Below are 27,034 nucleotides of genomic sequence, written 5' to 3'. Positions count from 1 at the left end.
TTCTCTCTTTGGTCTGTTCTGTTGTTAGCCGCAGTGGCGATGCAGGAACTACAACTCACTTGGGTGTCACTGGGTTTTGAATAGTTGGGGAGAGTGTGGAAATAGGAGGGAAAAAGGTGCCAATTTCTGTCACCATCTGATTTTTCCGATAAGAACCGACGCATGGGTGATTGTGGGAATGAGCTCAGCTGCAATACAACCGCTAGTCTGCCAACATTCACTGATGAATGCCCACTTGGTTGAAGGACTGGCATGTGACAGACTTAAATCTAATTACATTCTAATGTAGCCATCTAAGGTGGCCACCTGCAAAGGACCATGGGAATTATGGCCAACCCAGGACTCAGACAGATACAGAGCCAATGTGTGTCTGAAACACAGGTAACCAGACCTGATTGAAACCCCCGCTCATTTGCATTTCAATGGCCCATTTTCCCAGGACAATAGAACTCCAATCAAGCAACCGGTACAGCCACAGACTGATCGGCGTCACTCCCTTGCTCAGAAATCACAACTGCCAAGGTCAATGACCGCCCAGCCACCAAGGCACCTGCCCCTTTATTGGCCGAAATCAAAGACAGTGATCAGAGCCCTGTCGAACTTTTGAGTCCAAGGTTAAGGACCGCCCCAAAGAGCACAAAATCCCAGAGGGATAAAAGAGAGCACAGCCATGTGTTCTGTCTCTTTTGGATCCGGCCTGTGCCAAACTAATTGTAGCAGGAACAGCCAGCCAAGTTCAGACCAACGATCGCTACCTGACAGATGAGCCCAGCAGAGACAGATCCGCTTTCTTCAAACCAGCCAAGTGAAATCCAGATAAAGGACTTATCCATTTGCACAGTGCCGTTAGCTGATAGGTGTAGTTTAACTCGTAGTAGATATTCTGTTTGCACGTCGAGGTAACTCTTGTGTCTGTAAATAAACCATCTTTTGAACTAACTAACTGGTTGTGTGGTCATTTGATTGATATAAGGGAAGGCTTGTGGTTCACCAACATTATCATTAATATTAGCAACAATATTGATGACGCTGTTGGGATCGAAAACGGGCAACATTATTGGCGACTCTGATGGGATTTGATTAGAAGTGACTTTGTCACTCCGAGAGAACCCACAAACTTTGAATCCAGTTGAGAGAAAGAGACAGAACCACAAGTGCAAGTCCCATATCGACCAAATTACCGAATTTCGGAAGTGTGTACTAACCCGCATGCGTACCTAACAGGAAGAGTAAGGTAAACTCGTTAGAATTGTGTACAACTATCGAGGGATTGTGAGCCGGAAAATAGCTTAAGCCATATCCGCTGTTCAAATCGCCGCCTTATTCCCCTGTCCCAAATTAAAAGTAGAGAAAGAGATATTAAAAGTAGAGCAAGAGATAAGAGAAGTAATGGCCACTAAAGCAATGGAAAGATTGATGAACCCACAGGAACCTGAGGCCGCAGCGACCAACAGAGCAGAGCAATGCCCCAAATAGGAGGAAGAGTTAAGGAAATACTTAAAGGGGAAAGGATGGCCCCTTTGGTCGAATCTTTGCGCTAATGATTAGTCAGGTCCAGGAAAGATAGGACAGACTTGGCGGGAGAACCTAAGCGAGGTCCACAAGAAAAATGTAGGGAAAGTCAGAAAGCCGATGGCAATAGTGTCCTGTTTGGCACAGTTGCGAGGCACAGAGGAGGTGGTGAAGACGCTCCGTAGGCAGTTAATTGAGAAGGCAGAAAAGAACGAGGGAAACAGTAACGAAAGCGAGAAGATAATTGAGCAACTCCGGGATCAGGTAGCAGTTAAGGATAAGGAAATGGACGATGTAAAACGTGCACATCAATCTTGTCTAGTTAACCTTAGTAGCTTCCAGACCCAGTACGATTATGCCTACCAAGATACACAGCGCGCAGTCCTGGTAAGAGAGGAAACAGAACAACAGGTCGCCCAGCTAACTAGCAAATGTGCAGATTTAAAAGCAGCTTTGAGAGCGCCCCACAGCTCCACCAAGGAACAGAGGCAGAGTACTGTTGACCATGCTAAATGCCGACAGAAGATAGAAAAGTTACAGTCGCTACTCTCAGTACAGAATGGCTTCAGTACACTTTCGGGCAGGATTTAGATGAGGAAGATGCTCCCGATTGGCAAGAATTAAACGAAAGCGCCCAAAGATACATAGAGGACACGGGATATCAAAATCGAGCCCTCCCACGCCCCAAAAAGTAAAGCACCCACACCACCGACTGCACAGGCAGCACATGCCCCCACTCACAATTCGACCCCCATGAATCCGGTTACCACACAACGCAAGTCATCGGATCAGGATGAGCCCGATATCATTTACACCACCACACTATCCATAACCCAATTAAGAGAAGCTTGCACGAAAATCAGTCCATTCCTGCCCACCGCAGACCTGCACAGCTTCTTTGAGGAGGTGTGCCAACAAAAAGTTATGTATGGCCTAGTCACGAGAGAGGAAGTAAAACTAATAGTTATGAGCCTTAGCCAGTCCATAAGATCAGCTTTGCCCAAACCCCAAAATGTAGCAGGAGGAACCCTACAGGAAAGAAGAACAGCCATATTATATACCATTGGGTTTAACAAAGGAGATCCAGTCAAGGGTTTAAATCACTGAAGGCAAAAGAAGGGAGAGCATCCAACCGCATTTGCTGGTCGCCTATGGATTCATTTCATAGCAGTCTACGGACAATTGAACCGCGCACACCTGAATGAGGAGGACACCACTAAATGGTCCCGCACCTTAGTCTCGCATGCCACAGACACAGGTCAAAAGGCTTGTGTAAACTACGACCCGGCAGACCACACACACAATGAAGTTTGGGTATTGAAATGACTTGCTAGAGCATGGGAACAAACCCTACACCGACAGACAGATCAGGACGAGATAGAAGCAAACAAGCACCCAGTTAGGATTAGCCAGGACCCAGCATGGATAAATGAGGGTCGACATGAGGGACAGCACCCCAGAGCACAGGCACCACAATGTTGTTACAATTGTGGCCACATGGGACATTATGCCCGTGAATGCCGACAAAGCCTCCCGAACCAGCACCGATACCAACAACCAAACCCCTCACCTAGGAACAATGTTAGGCCCATGCATAATGTTAGCACCCGTTCAGATGATTTAGTGTTTAATTCCACAGATTGACGGTGTTCGGACTCCCCAACTTGGGTCTGTGACACACGCTGGGACAAGTCAGGCAGACCAGTAGTTACAGGCACAGTCCGGGGACATACAGTCGATTTCCTTTCGGACACAGGAGGATCCCGCACCACTTTAAACTCCTCCACCATGTTTCAACAGGACAAATGGCCCATCACCCTGAATGGATTCACCGGCCACATACAGCAAGGATATATCACAGCTCCCGTACCCATTCAGATAGGAAACATTAGCACCAGGCACCCCGTCGTTTTAGTTGACTTACCCCAAACAGCAGAGCACATTTTAGGCATTGATTTTATGAGCTCCCATAACCTTTCGTTTGACCCAGTAAACAAATGTGTCTGGCGAACGGCCAAAACAGCTAGGGGTCCCGCTACGCTCACAGTAGGGGATTATGAAAACAGGATTTGCTCAGTAGGGGACTATTGGTTTAATCCGCAAACAATTAGAGCAGACCAGATGATTAGAGAGGTCCTCATAAAACCCAAAGCTTCGTTCGCACAACACAAACACGATTGTGGGATGATCCCAGGTACAGTAAAGATTTCAGGTCCCGATCCAAAGCCGCAAAAGCAATATGGTTTCCCACAGCAAGCCGAGGGTGAGATTTCGAAGGTTATTAACAGTTTGTTAGACCAAGGAGTTATTCGACCCATAGCGTCCAGAAATAATGCTCCAATTTGGCCTGTAAAAAAGCCTGATGGTTCATGGCGACTAACAATCGACTACCGAGAACTTAATAAGGTAATTCCTTTAGCAGCCCCCACTGTTGCCACGAGTCCCGAGACCGTGCTCAAACAGGAAGTACAGGCAAAGTACTTCACAGTGCTGGACATCAGCAATGGCTTTTGGTCCATCCCATTAGACAAGGCCTGCCAGTATAAATTTGCGTTTACGTTTCAAAGGCAGCAGTACACATGGAGATGCCTCCCACAAGGATTCCATAAATCCCCCTAAAACTTTCCACTGACAATTGGCCAACGGACTTTCTAAATTTTCCTAACCTGAATGCCTCATACAATATGTAGACGATCTGCTCTTGCAAACGGATACAAAAGAGGAACACGTAGAGCTTTTATCGGAATTACTAGGCCTACTGCAATCCATCGGATGCAAGGTCAACCCCAAAAAGGCCCAGATTTTAAAGGAAAAGGTTCTTTATTTAGGCACCATCATCATCAACGGGAGGAGAGAAATTGAGCAAAAACGGATCGAGTCCATCGTCAAGTTGCCCCTGCCCCAAAATGTCACTGCACTCCGGTCATTCCTAGGCTTGGTAGGGTATTGCAGAAATCATATAGATGGTTTTGCCACTAAAGCAGCCCCACTCTCAGAGCTCCTTAAAAAGAACGCCCCATGGGAATGGCTTCCGCAGCATACAGACCCCATTGATGATTTAAAATGCGCCCTAGGCACAGCCCCCGCTTTACAAGTTCCAAACCCAGACTTGCCCTATGCCATAGAAGTAGCAACCACCGACCACCTATCAGCAGTACTCCTGCAAGAACGACACGATCCGCAGCCTATGCCTCGAGTATTAGACCCCGTAAGCAAGGATTCTCAGCCTGCGAATGGCACTTGCTTGCAGTCTTTTGGGCAGTACAGTACTTTGCGTACATCACAGGCCTTAACCCAGTAACGATCTTGACCGAGCACACCCCCACTCAACTATTACTAGATGGTAGATTAAAGGACGGTCCAGTCAGCCAAATCAGAGCAGCTCGCTGGACACTACTGTTACAAGGCAAGGACATTACGGTAAACGCACCAAGACCCACACATTTCTGGCCGATAATCTCCAATATGCAGGGACCCCACATGAGTGCCAGATCATAGCAGCCCAACACCACACAGGACCCTTTATCCCAAAGTCACTACACCCACGAGCAGGCAGTAAGACACAGAATTCCCAAGCCACAGGGGATGCTTTAAAAATTTATGTAGACGGTTCCTCCACAATCGAAAATGGAGTTCGTATTACTGGTTGTGGAATTTACGTAGAAGACGCACAGGGACGCCCAGAAGAGATCTCTTTAAAATTGCCCGGCCACCTAGGTTCACAAGCAGCAGAACTCGCAGCCATAGCCTATGTAATTCAGCACCCCAACTCTTTTCTAACCCCCGCAGACATACACTCGGACAGCCTGTATGTGTGCAACAGCTTAACAGAATTCCTACCCCTGTGGGAATCTCGAGATTTTGTTTCAGCCGATGGAAAACCCCTACCCTCTGCCCCGTTGTTAAAGCACATTCTCAAGACAGCCTCAGATCGCACATACGGTATCGTTAAAGTAAGAAGCCTTCATCGTTCGTCCCCATCCGGAAATGTGAAGGCAGGCGCCTTAGCCAAAACAGGATCAGGCCATGGTCACTTCTGGCAGGCACCCGAAAGCGAACCGATACACTCCGTCCAGGTTTCCCAGACCAATATTGAGGATCTATCCCAAGCCCAAAAAGCAGACGACACTCTAAATCAGGTTTCAGACAGCAACTTCCCAGCCCCTTATGATAAATGGAAGGACGCACTGACTGTACAGGACGGCATAGTTTTAAAAAACGGAATTTATGTGGTCTCCACCCAGGACAGAAACCAGCTCATTTACCAATTTCATGACGGACACGGACATCAGGGGATAGACAATACCATTGCCCATTTAAGACCTTTATGTTGGTTGCCCGATTTAAAAAGCGATGTAACCCATTATGTCGAGAATTGCCCTATCTGTGCGCAGGACAATCCCGAACATTACTCAAAGAAAGGACAATTACGTCACACCCGACCTGTGAATGGCCCTTGGACACATTTGCAAATCAACGACATTGGCCTCCTTCCCCCTCGCAGAAATGGTTTCAAGTATGTGCTGGTTGTAATCGACACCTTTACTAAATGGGTAGAAGCATTTCCCTCACAGACAAACACAGCAAAGGCCACCGCTAAGGTTTTGACCCAACAGATATTCACACGCTGGGGTCTCCCCGCAGCATTGAGTCAGACCAAGGTTCCCGCTTCACCGGCAGAATCATGCAAAATGTTTGAACAATTTTGGGGATCAGGCAGAAATTCCATATAGCATATCACCCCCAATCCAGTGGCATTGTCGAGAGAATGAATCGAACTCTAAAACCCACTATTAGGAAGATGGTGCAACAGGACAATAACAGGTGGGACACGGCCCTCCCATTTGCTCACATGTTTATTCGGAACACTGTTTCCAGTTCAACAGGTTTCACCCCCCACACTCTCATGAGCGGACGTCCCATGAAGGATATTGAATATTTATTAGGCCTCAATTTGGCAAGCCCCACAGTAACCACCCTCACCCACGAAAAAGCAGTCAAACAGGTTACAGATAAGATTAAAGTGGCACAACTCGCTGCAGCTGTCCGATTAGGCGTTGGAAGGAAGCAGAGTAAAGCCTGCTTTGACAAAACCATCCACCCCGTAGAGTACACAGTCGGTCAGCAAGTAATGATTTCACTTTACAACCCCAGTTCTTTCCTCTCCCCCAAATATGCAGGACCCTACTCCATTTCCGACAAAGCGAGCCCCTCCGTGTACAAGACAACGTACTCCAACGGTAAAACTGGTTGGTTCCACATCAACCAACTCAAAGTCTACGGATCACAATGTAGCCACTCCCACCACATCTCTCTGGCAATAGGAGACGATTACACCCCACCCATCGACAACCTAGTCCGACCCCTACGTCAACCCTCCCCCAGCCATGCTGGCATTTATCCCTTGTCTACGCCCACAGACCCGAACTTGTCCTCGCCCACAGGTACAGACTTTCACCTTGAACTTGACTCCGATGACAGCAGGAGCCTCCCGGATTTGATTACTATCCCTGAACACTGGCGCGATCTCTCTGCCCCCAGTCACCCCAGCCCCCGGAACCATGACTTAGATATCTTTGACCCCCTATATGTCCTCCCCCAGCCATCACCACAGCCACCGCCCGACCACAGTAACTTGCCCTCCACTCCCACCACCCCTACGCCTCACGACAAACAAGCCCCTCTTTGGCACCGCAATAACTCTTGCAGACTAGTAAGACACGACGATTCGGACCATCCGACTGCCCATGCGGCCATGGCACAGAAACGGCAGCCACCAGTCTGGTAACTGGGAGATGGCGATGATTCAGATACTGACTCTCGTTTCGGTAATGCTTTTACAACACTGTTTGGTACAGTACCCTGAGGTGTCCAGATGATGAGAGACACTGCCTAAGTATTAAGGTGTCCAAGTTCTGATGGAGCCTGCCCGCCTTTTTCCTTCTTTTTTCTACTACATGGTTTTAATTCATGTCGCCCGACACACAATTACTCTTCTGATTCGAGGGTACGATGCCCTCTGACAGTTAAAGGCACAAGTTTGTCGAGAAACAGATCACTGTTCTCCCAGCCTTTATGAGAGGTTTCCACACAACTACAAACTCTTACCGTACACCCAGGTCACCCAGGTAGGGAGTAACGGCAGTGATCCCCACCCTGCCCTGGGATTCCACCCATTCTTGTCCTGCAGCAGCCCACACGCACCTCATGTTCCCGTCACTTCATACGCTCTGGAATGCTTCGCTACACTCTGCACTGTCTTTGGCAGGCCTTAGTTTCACCTTCTCTGCTCTCCCTTTGGTCGTGGTTTAAAGAATGCATTTTGCCACGTTCTGTACGCTCACCCTTTCTTTCCTTTACCTTCCGCGACCCCCTGGTCGCTCTCCACCTGCTATTTACACATATGACACAATTGGTTGCTATACACGCTGCTACACCCGAACTACCTCTGAACCCTGGGACGAAACTCTATAAAACTGGCCGCCCTGAAATTCGGCTGGTTAAGATAAGCCTCACCCGCCACTGGTTGCAAGTGAAGAAAAGCCTGGTCGGAGAAATTGTCCGTCCACTCCCCGCATCGACCACAAGCTGCGAGAGTCTCTGCACTTAAAAATTTGCATTTCTTGTCTCTCCAAAATGGTATTTCAAAAAAAAAAATGAGGGAGTCACACATGGTGACAATCATAACGGGTAATTGGAGTAAGGAGAAAAAGACTATTAAAATGAGATATTAACCAAAAATAATAACAGATACTATGCTTGCACCCCCAGGATTACCCGGAAAACAGAAAACACAGGATGAAGCAAGGACTGCTGGCATGCGTTTGGATCATCGCTGGACTTCTGCAACTGCGCGCGTAACGGACTCTTGTTACAAACCCCACACCAGCCCCGAACACTACCACACATTAAGCCACCACCAGCCCGGACACTACACCACACAGAAAGACAGACATCGAAACCCCCACTTGGTGCGAAAACATTGCCAAATGGAACCCCCTTTCATGCATAGTAGAGGCCCTTCCAATAATTGCAATAATTTACAGTATCATTCAGACACTTCGACTTCGTAAATGGCGAGCAAAAGCCTCCCGCTCCCCGATATATACAGTCCAATCCCCCCTTCTTTGGAATTCAACAAAATTGAATTCATGTAACAATTGCTGCTAAGAATAAACCATGTACCTCTTTAACTTTATTAGGATTATATAAGCTCTTTGATATTCACCAGCAGCAAGAGAGTAGCTTCGATAGTGTTAGCTAGAGATCAATTGTGCGGATAAGTTAAATGTTTGATAGTGACCTAAATTATAGTAACTGTTAGAGATTAATTAATTTATGGATGTATTAATGAAATATTAGGTAAATGTCCCAAACCATAAGATGGAGTAGAGTAGAACCGTGCCTTGACCAAGGGTGACAGGTCCACCAAGGATGAACAGGGATCAATAGTGTGATCCACCACGCTTCGCATTCAGGATCAAGAGGATGGGATGTAACCATCTAAGATGGCCACCTGCAAAGGACCATGGGAATTATGGCCAACCCAGGATTCATACAGACACAAAGTCGATGTGTATCTGAAACACAGGTAACCAGACCTGATCGAAAACCCCCGCTCGTTTGCATTTTAATGGCCCATTTTCCCAGGACAATAGAACTCCAATCAAGCAACTGGTACAGCCACAGACTGATCGGCGCAACTCCCCTTACTCAGAAAGCACAACTGCCAAGGTCAATGAGCACTAAGGACCCACCCAGCTACCAAGGCACCTGCCCCTTTATTGGCCAAAATCAAAGACAGTGATCAGAGCCCTGTCGAACTCTGATAGAAGAGAGCACAGCCATGTATTCTGTCTCTTTTGGATCCGGCCTGTGCCAAACCAATTGTAGCAGGAACAGCCAGACAAGTTCAAAACCAACGATCGCTACCTGACGGATGAGCCCAGCAGAGACAGAGCCACTTTCTTCGAAGCAGCCAAGTGAAATCCAGATAAAGGCCTTATCCATTTGCACAGTGCTGGTTGCCCTGAAGTTAAGTATACGTTATTGTAGCTGTTAGGTGTAGTTTAACTAGTAGTAGATATTGTGCTTGCACGTCGAGGTAACTCTTGTGTCTGTAAATAAACCATCTTTTGAACTAACTAACTGGTTGTGTGGTCATTTGATTGATATAAGGGAAGGCTTGTGGTTCACCAACATTATCATTAATATTAGCAACAGTATTGGCGACGCTGTTGGGATTGAAAACGGGCAACACTAATCACTAAAATCAAATCCTTTCTTCACATCTAAAATTTCCCATCCTCTCAAGCTCATTAGTAAATGTTATGCGATGTAGGCCCTGTTCCCTGCTGCTCCTTTAACAAGCGGATAATGATAAGGAATAGTGCTCTCGATCCATCAATTATTTGTGCTTATTGAATCTGTTCATTCATTGTACTTCAGCTCAGGAAAATTAAAACTTTACAAAATTAATATCCTTTTCCTAATGCACATTTTATTTGGGCAAGTAATTCCATACTATATTTTTCTCATGTTGTTTGATACCCGTCAAAATGGATTGCTAAACTCCTCCGCTGTCAGGTTCCCACTTAAATTGATTCAATCCTCTTAAAATTGTTGTTTCTGTTGATAAACTTTTGTCCCCTTCTTTACCAGCTATGCTTCCTCCTAATTTTAACTTCCCTTTTCCGTTCTTTTGGCCCAAGGATAGTAAATTCATTCTGAGGTGCAGTTCTATCGGCGCCTGGCAGCTTTCATGAAGAATCATAGAATTCCTGCAGTGCAGAAGGAGGCCATTCAGCTCATTGAGTCTGCACCAATCCCCTGAAAGAGCTCCCCAACCTAGACCCACTCCCTCACCCTCTCCCCGTAACCCCACCTAACTTGCACATCTTTAATTTAATAATCTTTATTATCACAAGTACAAAGAACAAAGAACAAAGAAATGTACAGCACAGGAACAGGCCCTTCGGCCCTCCAAGCCCGTGCCGACCATACTGCCCGACTAAACTACAATCTTCTACACTTCCTGGGTCCGTATCCTTCTATTCCCATCCTATTCATATATTTGTCAAGATGCCCCTTAAATGTCCCTATCGTCCCTGCCTCCACTACCTCCTCCGGTAGTGAGTTCCAGGCACCCACTACCCTCTGCGTAAAAAACTTGCCTCGTACATCTACTCTAAACTTTGCCCCTCTCACCTTAAACCTATGCCCCCTAGTAATTGACCCCTCTACCCTGGGGAAAAGCCTCTGACTATCCACTCTGTCTATGCCCCTCATAATTTTGTATACCTCTATCAGGTCGCCCCTCAACCTCCTTCGTTCCAGTGAGAACAAACCGAGTTTATTCAATCGCTCCTCATAGCTTATGCCCTCCATACCAGGCAACATTCTGGTAAATCTCTTCTGCACCCTCTCTAAAGCCTCCACATCCTTCTGGTAGTGTGGCGACCAGAATTGAACACTATACTCCAAGTGTGGCCTAACTAAGGTTCTATACAGCTGCAACATGACTTGCCAATTCTTATACTCAACTAATGTAAGTAGGCTTACATTAACACTGCAATGATGTTACTGCGAAAAGTTACTGCGGGTACACAGAGGGAGAATTCAGAAAGTCCAAATTACCTAACAGTTCGTCTTTCGGGACTTGTGGTAGGAAACCGGAGCACCAGGAGGAAACCCGCGCAGACACAGGGAGAACGTGCAGACTCTGCACAGACAGTGACCCAAGTCAGGAATAGAACCGGGGACCCTGGTGCTGTGAAGCAATAGTGCTACCCACTGTGCTACCTTGCTGTCCACTTTGGACGCTAAGGGGCAATTTTAGCATAGCCAATTGACCTAACCCGCACATCTTTGGGCTGTGAGAGGAAACCGGAGCACCCGGAGGAAACCCAGGTGAGAACGTGCAAAGACCAGAATTGAATCCGGGTCCCTGGCGCTGTGAGGTAGCAGTGCTAATGACTATGTCGCTCCTTCTTTATGTTACAACCGGGTAAATGAGTGGCAGCAGCTCGACAAACCATGGGAAGGGTTGGAGGGGGTGGGGGGGGGGGGGGGGGGGGGGAGTGGCAGGGAGCAATTTTCATGCACCATCCACAATATCCACAGGAGATCATTCAATAGTGACCAGAAGGTTCTTAATTTCCCTCCCCCCCACTTCCTTGCCTGTATTATTGAGACTGGTTATAATCCATGATCAACACTCTGGCATTGAATATGGAACGTCATTATTTGTTGGGCTCAGTGCCAAACAGACGGCATATTTACTGATTGAGGCGCACTTCCTCTCCAACTTCTTCTTTCAGGTAGTTTTGTGTCCAAATATATCAATTTTCTCAAACCACACTAAATGCTGACATTCCATGATCTGGTTCCTGATGCTCCTCATGTGAACAGCAAAGTACTTCATGATCATTTTAAGAACCATGCGAGGACAACTACTATTGTGACCTTTTATTTATTTTTTGTTCATCTTGCTCTTTTATCTCAATGCTTTGGTAAACTTAGTTCTTAGTACCTTGCATTGATACTCTTTCCCTTCTCACTTAATCACGTATTTTCCAATCACGGTACACAAAATCAGGTCTGGATTTCTAGAGATTTAATAAGAATCAGAGAACGTGCAATGTGGAAGGGTATTCCACACCCCTGCTTCTCCCCCGCTATGTCCTGCAGTTTCTTCCTGCTTCAAGCACTTTTCCAATCTCCTTTTGAATTAGATTTGGTTCCACCATCAGTCAGTGCATTCCAAATCTGAACTGGTTGTTGCGTAAAAATGTCTTTTTGACACAATTGCCTCTGGATCTTTTGCAAATCATCTTCAGTCTGTTGCAAATCATCTTGAGTCTGTGCCCCCTGATTATCAGCCCTTCAACCACTGAAAACAGTTTCTCGTTGTTTACTTTTATCTTTAAAAAAAATAAATGCCCAATTATTCTTTTTCCAATTTAGCGTGGCCAATCCACCTACCCTGCACACCCGGGTCCTCGGCGCTGTGAGATAGCAGTGCTAACCACTGCGCCACCGTGCCACCCCCTACTTTTATCTAAATTCTAATGTGATATAATTGATAATTAACAGTCCACGGGTGTGATTTTCCAGCCTTTCCCTCTGACGAGCCACAGAAAACCCCGCAGACATTGGCGGGTTTGGAACATCCCCGACGGCCAATGGTGAGCCAGCTCCCGGGGGGGCGGGGGGGGGGGAGGGGGGGGGGGGATTCCGCCTCCCGACTTCTGTAAGTTCAACTCCATTTTTAATTTACTATCGTGCCTCCATTAGGGGCGGCATGGTGGCACAGTGGTTAGCACTGTTGCCTCACAGCTCCAGGGGCCCCAGTTCGAGTCTGGTTTTGGGTCACGGTCTGTGTGGAGTTTGCACTTTCTCCCCGTGTCTGCGTGGTTTTCGTCCGGGTGCTCCCGTTTCCTCCCACAGTCCAAAGAGGTGCAGGTTAGGTGGGGAGTATGGGGCTAGGGCCAAGGGGATCATTCGGAGGATTGGGTCCAGACTTGATGGGCTAAATGGCCTCCTTCTGCACTGTAAGAAAGGAAATGAAAGTTACTTATTGTCACAACTAGGCTTCAAATGAAGTTACTGTGAAAAGCCCCTAGTCGCCACATTCCGGCGCCTGTTCGGGGAGGTTGGTTCGGGAATTGAACCGTGTTGCTGGCCTGCCTTGGTCTGCTTTAAAAGCCAGCAATTTAGCTCTGTGCTAAACCAGCCCCTAATCTATGGTTCTAGAATTTTGCAAGCTGTGCGTTAATACCAGATGACCTATTTACGTCTGCAGCATGGAAGATGATGTCTGAAAGTTAGAACATCTCATCCTATAGGGTCTCTGCTCACCTCAAATCTTTAATGAAATCTAGGCACTTCATTCAGTCTCAGCCCTCAAATCAGGGAACTCCTTGGGTGCGATCCAACTGTGCCCGAAAAGCAGTTCAGTGCGGAGCAACATGGCCCATAAAAGCCGGGAGACCTTGCTCCCGGATCCACCCGCCTGCAACGCCTTGCGAGATCTAACGCAATGGGGCCCCCCCTCCCCAGGTGCATGCCCTTTGGGCATGGTGGTACACTGGCACTGCTGAGGTGTCCAAGTGGCACTGCCAACTATCAGGGACACTGCCAGGGTGCCAAGCTGGCATTGTGTGGTGACCGGGCTGGGCTGCACTGTGCGGGTGTTGGTGGGGGGGCGGGGGGGTGCAGTGCTTTGGGGTTGGGTGGAGGGGCAGTGCTTTGGGGCTTGTGGGGGGTGGGGGGTTTCGGGGCCTCAGAGATCAGGACGTATTTATAAATGGTGTCTCGATCTCTTGCTACACTGAAGCGTTCCAGGGCGTGGAGCACCTCGGTGTAGAAAACGGGGCTATGTGCAACCTCGGCCTCGCATTTCCCACTGAGACACCTTATTTAACACGAGTGGCGTTGTACAGCCATGTGTTTCTCAGCGAGAAGGTAGTAATTAGGTGACACCAAGTTTGTATTTATAAACCAGAATTTTACGTTGCTCAGTTGGACTCACCCCCGACCCGAATGTGCCTGAAGTTGCGTGAGAAGACGCCAGGCGCAATCCTGACGCTGTTGCGCCATTGCTCAATATCTCAGTTGGCGGATCACTATGGGACATTGGTTGAATTGCGCCCCTTACCTGAATTTTCCACCAATCAGGCAGATGCACTTGGCAGGCTCGGACATACGTACAAATCACGCTTCCGGCCCCAGAACGCGATTTCACGCTGGCTGGCCAATTAACGGGCAGCCTGCCTGATGCACGCCATGGGGAAGACTCAGAGCTGCTGAGGAGGACAGGAAGTCGGCGAGCATCATGAAAATGAAGGGTGGGGTGCCGCTTCTCCTGAGCTCCTACTGTGCACCGTCAAGGTGGACAGCTGCTGCAGAGCTGTCTCAGGCAGCCGCTGACCTGTAAAAAAATAAATTGCAATGGAAAAACTATGCAAAACGTCTGTGGTGTCAATGGTAGCCATGATGTGGAGCTGCCGGCGTTGGACTGGGGTGGGCACAGTAAGATGTCTGACAACACCAGGTTAAAGTAGAACAGGTTTGTTTGGTGTCGCTAGCTTTCGGAGAACAGCTCCTTCGTCACTCCTTCACTCATCTGATGCAGGAGCTGCACTCCGAAAGCTAGTGATTCCAAACAAACCTGTTGGACTTTAACCTGGTGTTGTAAGACTGCTTACTGTGCAAACTGTGTGCAGACTGCACGTTCAAACACAAACCTCAGTCCAGGCACCTTTATTAATTTTATTTCAGCCCGGATGTTTCATCCCGCCCTGAATCGAGGTTGCAGATGAAACGTAAAGGCCACCACGGCAAATCGGCACACCTGCCAACCACAAGAACAGGTGGTCCACGTAAAATTGCATCCAATTGGCCATTCAAATTGCCTGCTTGATTGCCAGTGAGCACACTTCTGACTCTGATGCAGATCCGCCAACCGAGATATTGAGCAATGGCGAAATAACGTCAGGATTGCGCCTGACGTCTTCTCGCAACGTCAGGCACATTCGGGTCGGGGGTGTGCCCACTTGAGCAAGGTAAAATTCTAGTTGATAAATATAAACTTGGTTTCACCTAATTACTACCTTCTCGCTTACATATTCCCTTTTACTCTTCAACATTGATAAATCCTGTACTTCAGTTGTTTACACTTCACTTTTCTTTCCGTGTAAAACAAATGTTGAAACGAATGGAAATGATGTTGCATTAATTCACCTTCTGCATCTTCCGCTGGTCGCTGTGTCATAAGCCGTTCCTTTTTTAGAATTTGAGATTCAACTCATCTTAACGTAATAAGGTCAGTACTCATTAGGCCAAGCACATCAAGAATGACAAAAGTACCATGGAACTCATCGACTTCATTCAGGCTCATTAGCCAGATCCTTAGATTCCATTTCTATTTTCCTCCTGCCTATAGTTGCCTCTGTCATACTTCTCTCTGGTTCATGTGACAAGAGGTCACCAGGCACCAGGAAAGACTATACAAGGCAGCACGGCGGCACAGTGGTTAGCTCAGTTGCCTCACAGCTCCAGGGAACCGGGTTCAATTCCAGCCTCAGGTGACTGTCTGTGCGGAGTCTGCACTTTCTCCCAGTGTCTTTGTGAGTTTTCTCCGGGTGCTCCGGTTTCCTCCCACCTCCCAAGGATGTACGGGTTGGGTGGATTGGCCATGTTAAATTGCCTCTAGGTGGGGTTACGGGGATAGGGTGGGGGATTGGGCCTAGGTAGGATGCTCCTTCAGAAGGTCGGTGCAAACTCGATGGGCCAAATGGCCTCCTTCTGCACGGTAGAGATTCTATGATATTATTTTTTTCCCCCCAGTTCTTGACCCTTCCCATGAGGTCTTTTCCAAATTATCACAAATGATTTGCTTCCTCATCAATCATTACAGACCTGAAAGGGTTTTCATCTTGGGAATTCTCCTCGTGATGTGTATAGAAGAGGAAGCGAACATAATATGCGCAGTTAAGGCAGCACAAGAGATTCCATTGGTTCCTGCATAGTTGCATCTGTGAACAGAAATGAATATTCTCCACTTTGTCCAACAATTAGTCCAGGCAGAAGTTTACTTTCCAAAAGGAAGCTGGGACAGCAGACATGATGATATCACTGCCTGGGAATCCCTGACTAGTCATTTGTCAGATGTTTCTTCATGAGTAGTCCAATCGCCAGGTGGGACTAGTTCTATGACTGATGAGTTGTGGAAGCCAATTCTCATCTCTTTTGGCAAATGGGGAAAACTATGGATTAAATTTTATCAGCCCCTGGGATGTTTCCCAGAGTCGGGAGCAGGCTGCAAAGTTCCATGGTGGAAGGCAGCCAAGCTGCACAATTAAGGGTCCAATCAGTGGCCATTTCGCGGGCCCACTGGCATTATCGCCACCACATGGGTAAGCCCACCAGCTTCATGGAGACAGCCTGTCTGTGGCAAGTCGCAGGGCATCCATCTTGAGGGGCCCTCAAAGCCTCCGACGTGCCTTAGCTGATGCTGCCGAGGTTCTGGGGCTGAGCACCCTCTGATTCGGCCGGCAATTGGACGGTGAGCCAGCAGGCAGCCAATTAGGAGGTGACCTGCTGTAAAATTGCCGTGCCAGTCCTGCTGGAGGCCAGTGAGGCCTGGGGGAGGGGTCCACGCATTGACTTGATGTCCCAAAGTCAACAGTAAAATATTTCCCAATGTGTTCATCCGGGTAAAATATATGATTGCCAGATAAACACACCATTTTGCACTGCTTCACCTCCCTTTAAGGTCTCTTCAAATTTAGCAGAACGTTCCTGCAGGATAATAGATCACCATTTTCCAGATCATCATACTGCAGGAATTTCCTCTCCCAGTCCTTGGGTCCCAGTCCTCTTTGTTAGACAGGAACATGCCTCGGTCAAGTTCACCCAATTCCTTCCTAAACCAGAGAATTTAACAGCATAAAAGCTCCTTGGCCCATTACGGCAAGGTGGCACAATGCTGAGGACCACACAGTACCAGGGACCCAGGTTCAATTTCGGCCTCGGGCCGTGCTAAATTGCCCCTTAGTGTCCAAAAGGTTAGGTGGAGTTACGGGGATAGGGTGGAGGCGTGGGCCTAGGTAGGGTGCTCTTTCGGAGGATCGGTGCAGACTCAATGGGCTGAATGGTCTCCTTCTGCACTGTCGTGATTCTATGATTAAACTTAGATTGACTGTCTAAAAGAGCAATTCATTTAGTCCCATCGCACTGACTTGCACACAAACTGATTTCTGTAAGAGTCTTTTTCACATATTAATTTACTTTCTTTCAAAGGGATAATTATGGATTCAGCTTCCATTATTGCATTACAAGTCCTAACAGTTCCCTGCATAATGTTTTCCTTTAATCTCTCACTTTATTCTTCTGATGTTAATCTTAAATTTATGCCGTCTGATTGGCAACTCACTGACCAATGTTGTTCTTTTCTCTATTTGTCTCATCAATACTTTCATTCACCCATGCCAGCAAGTATTCTTCAGCTCTAGAAGTATTGTTGTCAGATAGAATTCAAACATGTTCCTTTGACAGATTCGCTCTAGGTTTATTTGGGATCCTTGCCAAGATTGCATATTCACGACATACACCTGGAACTTATAGCCCATGTCTCCATCACAGTTTGGTGTACTGAGCAATCTGACATTTATTACTGCGTCACAGCTCTGGCAACAGGACAATGTCACATTTACATTAACACTTTGAAAACCAAAGTGAGGAAGGTGATACATTAGGTACAAATACCTCTTCTTATTGAAATAAAAAACCATGGCCAAAAAGTGAAGTGTGTATTTTGTTTTTTAAATATTTTTTTATTCTCCTCCTTTTTCACATTTTCACATTTTCTCCCAAATTTACACCCACCAACAATAAACAATAATCAGTAACAAATATGTCAACCCCCGCATCAATAACAACGATCCCATCTCCCACCAAACCCTAAACATTAGCCCGCATGTTCACATAAACAAATGACAAAAAGGAATTAGGGATCACCCATAGTCGCCATTAACACACACAGCCCCCCTCCCACCCACACGCCCCAACTAATGTTCGATGTTATCCAGTTCTTGAAAGTGCATAATGAATAATGCCCATGAATTGTAGAACCCCTCCATCCTTCCCCTCAGTTCAAACTTAACCTTCTCAAGAGTCAAGAATTCCAACACGCCCCCCCGCCACGCCTAAGCACAGGGTGGAGAGGTTGCTCTCCATCCAATCAGGATCTGCCTTCAGGCGATCAACGATGCGAAGGCTACGACATCTGCCTCCGCACCCGTTTCCAACCCTGGCTGGTCCAATACCCCGAATATGGCCTCCCGGGGGCCCGGGTCCAGTTTCACGTGCGCCACTTTAGACATTACCCTAAAACCTCCTTCCAGTAATCCTCTAGCTTTGGACAGGACCAAAACATATCAACGTGATTAGCGCCCCCCCCCCCCCCCCTCAACATTCACACACATCTTCTACTCCTTCAAAGAATCGGCTCATCCTCACCCTCATGAGTTGTGCTCTGTATACCACCTTCAGCTGTATCAGCCCCAACCTTGCGCACGAGATGGAGGCATTCACTCTCACCTCACACCAGAACCCCCCCCTCCATATCCTCTCCCAACTCTTCCTCCCACTTTGCTTTGATCCCTTCCAGTGGTGCCTTCTCCTCTTCCAAAATAGCTCCGTAAATGGTAACACTACCCCCTTCTCCAGTCCTCCTGTCGCCAGCACCTCCTCCAGCAATGTGGAGGCCGGCTCCACCGGGAAGCTCTGTATCTCCTTTCTGGCAAAATCTCGAACCTGCATGTATCTAAACATTTCCCCCTGCTCCAGCCCATACTTCGCTTCCAGCTCCTTAAATCCTGCAAACCGACCCCTAAGAAACAAATCTTTTAGTGTCTTAATCCCCTTCTCCTCCCATTTCCGACAATTTCCATCCCACCTCCCTGGCTTAAATCTGTGGTTAGTTCGAATCGGCATTTCCCTTGACCTTGCCCCCAACCCGAAGTGTTGGCAAAACTGCTTCCAAATTCTCAATGGAGCTATTATTACCGGACTCCCTGAGTATTTCCCCGGGACTATCGGGAGCGGCGCTGTTGCTAGTGCTTTCAATCCCGATCCCCTGCACAAACTCTCCTCCATTCTGACCCACTGGGAATCAACCCCTCTGACCCAGCTCCACATCTTCTCCACATTTGCCGCCCAGTAGTAATACATCAGGTTCGGAAGACCCAAACCCCCTGCCTGCCTTCCCCTCTGTAGCAGCACCTTTCTAATTCTGGCCACCTTCCCTCCCCATATGAACGAAGTAATCCTTCCCTCAATCTCTCTGCAAAAAGCCTTTGACAGGAAAATCAGCAGGCACTAAAAAATAAACAGAAACCACGGCAACGCGTTCATTTTAACCGCCTGTCCCCGACCCGCCAGTGACAGAGGGAGGCCATCCCACCTTGCCAGATCTGCTTTCACTCTCCCCACCGAACTAGAAATGTTGTACCTGCGGAGACCATCCCACTCCCGGGCAACCTGCACCCCCAGGTACCTAAAGTGAGTCCCTGCCCTACGGAATGGCAGCCCCCCCCGACCCCCTGCCCCCCACCCCCGGCTGAGGACACCACAAAATACTCACTCTTGTCTCGATTTAGTTTGTACCCCGAGAAAGACCCAAACACATGAAGCAGCTCCAATATTCCCCCCTATCGACTCACTCGGTTCCGAAACATATAACAGCAAGTCATCGGCATATAAGGACACCCTATGCTCTATCCCTCCCCCCCCCCCCCCCCCCCCCCCCCCCCCCTCCGCACTATTCCTTCCCATACCCCTGAACATCTTAATACGATGGCCAACGGCTCAATCGCAAGTGCAAACAGCAGGGGGGACATAGGACATCCCTGCCCAGTCCCACGGTGGAGAGAAAAGTTTCTCTTAAGCTGATGTTGTTTGTGCAGACACTCGCCCTCGGCTCTTTATGTAGTAGATTTACCGAGTTCACAAATCTTGGTCTAATCCCAAACCGCTCCAGAACTGCCCTCAAATACCCCCATTCTACCCGGTCCAAACGCCTTCTCAGCGTCCAATGCCACAACCACCTCTGTTTCCTTCCCCTCTGCCGGTGCCATAACGATGTTCAATACCCTTATAATGTTTGAAAAGAGCTGCCTCCCTCTCACGAACCCCGTCTGATCCTCACCTATCACCTTCGGGAGGCACTCCTCCAACCTACCCGCCAGTACCTTTCCCAATACTTTTGCGTCCACATTCAGAAGTGATATGGGCCTATACGACGCACATTCCGTTGGATCATTATCTTTTTTTAGCAACAGGGAAATCGATGACTGCCCCAAAGTTTGTGGCAACACCCCTTTCCCTATCGCCTCTTCAAACATCCCCACCATCAGGCGTGCCAGCTTATCATTGAATTTTTTATAATATTCCACCGGAAGCCCATCCGGCCCCTGCCACCTTCCCCAACTGCATCCTCCCAATCGCATCCTTTATCTCCTGCTCCACTATCACTCCTTCTAATGTAGCCCTGTCCCCCTCCCCTAACCTCAGGTACTCCAACCCATCTAGAAATTCCTACATCACACGGTCTCCCATAGGTGGCTCTGACCTGTACAACCTCTCATAAAATTCCTCAAAAACCTTGTTAATCAGATCCGGAGCCACCACCAACTTCCCTGCCCTATCCCTCACCTGAACTATTTCTGCCTCCTTCCAGAGCTGACCTGCTAACATATCTCCATGTTCGTAAACTGCACCCCTTGCTCGTCTCAGTTGGCGCACTGCCTTCCTGGTAGATAGTCGGTCAAAGCTCGCCTGTAGTTCCTTCCTCTTTTCCAGCTTCGCTGGGTCCCCATCTTCTGCATAACTCCTATCTACCTCCCACATCTCATCTATTAACCTCTGCCGCTCCAACCTCTCCTCTTTGTCCACCCTGGCCTTAAACAAAATCACCTCATCCCTCACCACCACCTTTAGAGCCTCCTAGACAACTGCCTTTGACACCTCACCCGTACAGTTGAAACCTACATATTCCTCAATTACCTTTTCAATTTTGTCACAGAACTTTTGGTCCCCCAAAAGTCCCACATCAAATTTCCACCCCGGCCTCTGCCCTACCCCCTTCCCCAGTGCCATATCCACCCAATGCGGAGCATGATTTGACACTGCAATTGCCGAGTATTCCGACCCCTTAACCCCAGCCAGCAAAGCCTTCCCCACCACGAAAAAGTCGATCCTTATGGACTGCTGAGAAAAACAAGTATTCCCGTTCCCTCGGGTGCAGAAACTTCCAAGGATCCACCCCTTACATTTCCACCAGCAGCCCAGCCAACATCTCCCCCCCCCACATTCCGGCGCCTGTTCGACTACACTGAGGGAGAATTCAGAATGTCCAATTCACCTAACAAGCACGTCTTTTGGGACTTGTGGGAGGAAACCGGAGCACCCGGAGGAAACCCACGCAGACACGGGAGAATGTGCACACTCCGCACAGACAGTGATCCAAGCCGGGAATTGAACCCGGGTCCCTGGCGCTGTGAAGCAACACTGCTTTCGAGTCGATCAAAATGTATTCTGCAAATTACGCTAGCAAACGTTTACAGTGACTACAGTTGAAAAGCCAATGTGGTAAAATTCTAATTAATTTTCTTTCCAGGGCTGCCTGTTCTAATTATCTAAGTTAATTTTCTAAACAACAAAATGAACACTGATTAATTCAAGATTGTGGGTCAAAAAGGACTTTAAATACATGTATGCACATAACTCCAGTGCAATCTGTTCCTGTGAGATATGCCGTGTATGCCTAATTATCCCCCTGCAGCAAGCTATGAAACACAACTCAATACTACTTCAACAACACAATGTAAAACAACACTTCCGTGTGAATGATGTGGTAGATTATTACTTCAAGTTCAGGTCATATAATTCAGCTGCCTACCATTGGAATCAAAAGGACATAACATTTTCAAAATCTGTATCCAGGTTATAAGGAAAACCAAGAAACCGATGCACCTCAGGATTCAGTGAAATAATCAGCCACCCAAGGTCTTTTGTTGTGGTTGAACTCATTTTCCCATGGTATGTAACCTTCTTACCCCCACACACCCTCCCAGCCCTGACACCACAACAGCGCCCTCTCCATCACCCCTGTCCCCTTGCTCCACAATTGTAGCCCTAGATTTTCCCTTCTAGATTTTGCAGTCTGAGACCATGCAACAATGAAAAAAAACATACGCATGAATCCATGCCTAGACTTCCTGTGGCATCAGTGCTGAGCTCGAAAGCATGTCATCACACCTGCCAGATATCATCTGAACTTTTTATGGATTCTCGTATTTTTCAATTTATTTTTGGGGTTTGGGCAATTCTGGTGAGGCCAACATTTGCTGCCCATCCCTAATTGCCCTGGAGGAGCTGGTGGTGAGCCACTTTCAGGAACTGCTGCAGTCCATCTGGTGTAAGCGCACCACAATGTTTTTTTCTGTAGCAATTTGTTGTACCTGAGTGGCTCGTTACACCACAACAAAGGTCAACCACACTGCTGCGGGTCTGGAGTCACATGTAGGCCAGACCAGGTAAGGACGGCAGATTTCCTTCCCTGAAGGACATCAGTCAGCCAGATGGGTTTTTACAACAATTCATTGGTGCATGGTCATTATTATAGAGACTAGCTTTTTATTCCAGACATATTAATTGAATTAAAATTTCCCAAGCTGCTACGATATGATTTGAACTCATGACCCTGGAGCTTTTGTCCAAACCTCTGGATTACTGGTACAATATCCAGTATCACTATTCTGCCATCTCCCTGTTTTAGAACATTACAAAAATATGCTAAATCACATGTTACCTTGTTCGCAATGTGTGCGGAAGCTACAATTAAGTCTACCAGTAAATTTACGGCAGTTCCCAGTTTGAGGGTTTCAATAGACTGACAACACTAATTATTAGGAGAGAAAGACTTGCATTTATAAAGCGCCTTTCATGACCAGTGGCTATATTTACAGCCAGAGATGTATTTTTGAAATGTAATCATTGTTATAATGCAGAAAATTCAGCAGCCAATTAGCACACGACAAACTTCCACAAATAGCATTTAAGAAGATAAACTGTGGCATTTTTTGTGGCGTTGACTGAGGGATAAATATTGGTCAGGACACCAGGAAGAACTCCCAGCTCTTCTTTCAGATAGTGCCATGGGATCCTTTACACCTACTCCAGCAGACAGAGCAGACAGACTTGGTTTACGTCTCATCCAGGGGATTAAGACAAAGTGGGAGGAGGAGTTGGGAGAGGGACTGGAGGAGGGGTTGTGGTGTGAGGTGCTCAGGAGGGTGAATGCCTCAACTTCGTGCGCGAGGTTTGGGCTGATACAACTGAAGGTGGTGTATAGGGCGCAGCTGACAAAGGCGAGATTGAGCCGATTTTTTGAGGGGGCAGGGGAAGTTTGTGGGTGTTGCGGGGGGGGGGGGGGGGGGGGGGCGGCCACGTTCATATGTTTTGGTCCTGTCCAAAGCTGGAGGGGTATTAGCGGGAGCTTTTCAGTGTCATTTCGAAGGTGGTGCATGTGAGACTTGAGCCAGGTCCTCTGGAGGCCATATTCGGGGTATCGGATCAGCCGGGATTGGAAGCGGGTGCGGAGGCAGATGTTTTAGCCTTCCCCTTGCTGATCACTGGTGGATCGTGTTGGGGATTTTGGACTGTGCATGTGTGGATAGTGGATTCCTGATTCCTTTTCTTTGATGTTTGTATTTAAAATGTTGGGAGCTGTTTGGGGGTTGGTGGGAGGAGGGTATTGTTGACCAGGGGATTGACACTGTATTTGTTATTGTTGATGGTTTGTTTGTGGGTTTAAATTTGGATGAAAATGTAAAAAAGGAGAATAAAAATATATTTTTTAAAACAACTCATCCAAAAAACGACACCTCCAACAATGCAGTGCTCCCTCTGTACTACACTGAAGTGTCAGTGTAGACTTTTGTGCCAAAGCTGACTTGCAAACATTGACCACTTGGATGAGGTATGCCAATATGCATGGGTGCGTACTCTAAAGATATGTGTTCAGGAAGGAAGAACAGGGACTAACACTGGAAAGAGGACAACATGCAGTCAACTTGCTTCCTATTATAAAGGCTACAGGAAGCAAGCAGAAAAATCAAATTACATTAGATAGCTCCATAAGATGAGGCACAATTGGGCAATCAATGTCTTCTTTGTCATCATTTCTATGATGCCTATTCCTGAATGAAGACAGAAAAGCATAGACAATGTTCTATTTTCCAGATAGACAAAGGGTGCCCAGAGGCAGCCCAGATGAAGTTGCAAAAAAAACGTATCCTTTAGCTGATAACATGAACTAGAATTGAATTTATGTTCAGTAACTTGGATTTTTTTAAAAAACACTAAACCTCAATATCTCTGCCTCGTAAGAAGGACCTTCAATCTCAAGGGCTGAAAGTCTACGGAAAAATAGCACATTTATATTAGACACACACAAAAAAAGAAAATGCAAAGTTTACTGGGTGCATTTGACAATTCGAAGTAGCCACTTTGTGCTATTTTATATGATTTGTAGAGTGGCAGGGGAGAAGTGTGATCGTTACAGTGATTTTAATTGCATATTTTTATATTTTTGCAGGCTTGTCTGTGGACGAGGTTTGAAGGTTTATCAATTAGGACAAATAGAAATTAATAAATCGATAATAGGTGGTAATGAATTAAGATAAATCTAAACTAGAATTCTGTTCGAACAAAAAATGGGGTTTTCTTTGGCGTTTTAGGTTTAAAGAAGCTCCTTCCATTGGCTCGAGGGAGTCCAGGCTACCAGCATTTAGAGCAGGAGCTGTCCGTGGTGCTGAAACGGTGCCACTTGTTGCACTGTGCTTCAGGGTCCTGGGCGAAGCCAGTTAACACTGCAGCCAAATGACCTGCAAAATACCTTAACCTCCTCTCGACCTTTGGTGGTTTCATAGCCCCCTCCGTCTCTCAATGCAACAGGGTCGAGAAGGGGGGATAGAACAGCTTTCAACCCATGTCCACCCCTCAAACGTCCAGTTTCGTTCGCATTTTGTGGCCAATTATTTTGTGTCAACCCCGACTGCATCGCTAAAGGGTTGCCCTCTGAATGGAACTTTAAAAACGCAGTTTTCAATATCTCCGAAGCCCTGAGCTCTCGGCTGTTTACCACCTACCATCTCCCTGGAGACCACAAGCAAGCAACAAACAAAGGGAGTTTATTTTTCCAGTTTTTGAGGTCAGTGTATTATTTTACACATATCGAGATTTCACCTGATAAACAAACCCGCAGAGTTTACATAAAGTGACTGGGTCAGAAATCTCCACTGGCTTCACTCGACCGCACCAAAAGTCCTAATTTCAAGCAAAAACCGAGAACATTGCAAATGAGGAGGGTTCCTGTTTTTCAGCCCGGTGCTATTCGGTGGCATTTCTCTCCCCCCTCCTCCCCCTCACCTTTCATAAACTCAAATCAATATCCCAAAGCCATTGGCAAAGCAGGAATTCATTCTCTTTCAGTGCTGTCTCTTTCAGACTTACGTGTTCCATCAAATCGCGTTGCTATGGTGTCCAGAAAGGTATTCTGAGGCGCTAACAAGCCTTTCATAACAGGCATCTTTCCCTTCGGTGATTTAAGAGTTGCTCACTTGAGAACTATGCCATTGGAGATGATTGAAGTTTGCCCCCAAAATCGAGAGCCCAGAACTTTTGTGCGGATCCACACGGTAAGAGTCACGTCTCTCCACCGTCTCCCCCTTCCCCAGTCACAGTGCTAAACTCGGAGATAACCAATGCATTTCCTCTGACTGATCTACCACATCACATGTTTTTCCCCTTCGATATCCATCCTTGCAATTAGTCGTTCGCTGCCCCTCGACGCAACAACTCCGAGCTCTTCCCCTCTCCATTGCTCACTCTTACATTTCCGCCAAAACTCTTCGTTCGGTCCATCAGACCGTTCTGCAATCTCTCGCACTCCCTCTACCAGCCTCGAAGCAAATAGATCGCAGCATCTGCCCGGTGACTGCACAAACACCGCTTCAATTCCGGGTGCACCAGACCACTAGGAGTTTCCCTCCCTCCTCCCCAACCCAGGCACTTGCACACTTCACGTCGGCTGGGTTTTTGTTTTTTGAAGGCAGAAGGATTTTCTATATTATAAGCTTCTTGAGACGATACGACAATGAATTGCCCCAGATGTGATTTGTACCCAAAGTTTGGAACGAAAGTCTGGTTTTATTTTAAGGAGGAATATGGACACAGAGAATAGAGGCAGAACCAATTGTTTACAACGAACTGAGAGAGGGACACCCTTCAGATATTTGCAATGTCAGATCCCACATCACCAGCTGCCAACTGACAAATCCAAACCCCCTTCTCCTCAAATAGAATGCAAAAAGTGAACTTTCTGAACAATATCATAGAATCCCAACAGGGCAGAAGGAATTTGGTCCATTGAGTCTGCAAATGAATTTGGTCCATTGGTCCAAAAGAGCATCCTAACTAGACCAATCCACCTGCCCTATTCCCGTAACCCCACAATGGTTAGCACTGTCCCAGGGTCCCAGGTTCGATTCTTGGCTTGGAACACTGTCTGTGCAGAGTCTGCACGTTCTCCCTGTGTCTGCGGGGGTTTCCTCCGGGTGCTCCGGTTTCCTCCTGAAAGACATGCTGTTAGGTGAATTGCACATTCTGAATTCACCCTCTGTGTACCCGAACAGGTGCCGGAATGTGGCGACTTGGGCTTTTCACAGTAACTTCATTGCAGTGTTAATGTAAGCCTACTTTTGACAATAAAGATTATTATTATTATTAACCTTTTGGACACTAAGGGGCAGTTTATCACGGCCAATCCACCTAACCTGCTCACCTTTCGACTGTGGGAGGAAACCAGAGCACCCGGAGGTAACCCACGCAGACATGGAGAGAACGTGGAAAATCCACACAGTCACCCAAGGTCGAAATCGAACCCGGGTCCCTG

General features: G+C 47.3%; 1 protein-coding gene across 1 annotated transcript in view; it reads right to left on the bottom strand.

The window, feature by feature from the left end:
- Positions 1 to 26,036, bottom strand: part of kcnh4b (potassium voltage-gated channel, subfamily H (eag-related), member 4b) — a 237,984-nt gene extending 211,948 nt beyond the window's left edge. Inside the window, exon 1 of the mRNA XM_072487319.1 lies at positions 25,594 to 26,036. Coding sequence (XP_072343420.1) covers positions 25,594 to 25,669 — 76 coding nt within the window. The 5' untranslated portion in view covers positions 25,670 to 26,036. The remainder of the gene's footprint in view (positions 1 to 25,593) is intronic.
- Positions 26,037 to 27,034: the final 998 nt, after the last annotated feature.

This window comes from Scyliorhinus torazame, chromosome 21, assembly GCF_047496885.1.
Source record: "Scyliorhinus torazame isolate Kashiwa2021f chromosome 21, sScyTor2.1, whole genome shotgun sequence".
Taxonomy (NCBI): domain Eukaryota; kingdom Metazoa; phylum Chordata; class Chondrichthyes; order Carcharhiniformes; family Scyliorhinidae; genus Scyliorhinus; species Scyliorhinus torazame.
The sequence above is the reverse complement of the archived record's forward strand: the minus strand, read 5'-3'. Positions and strand labels throughout refer to the sequence as shown.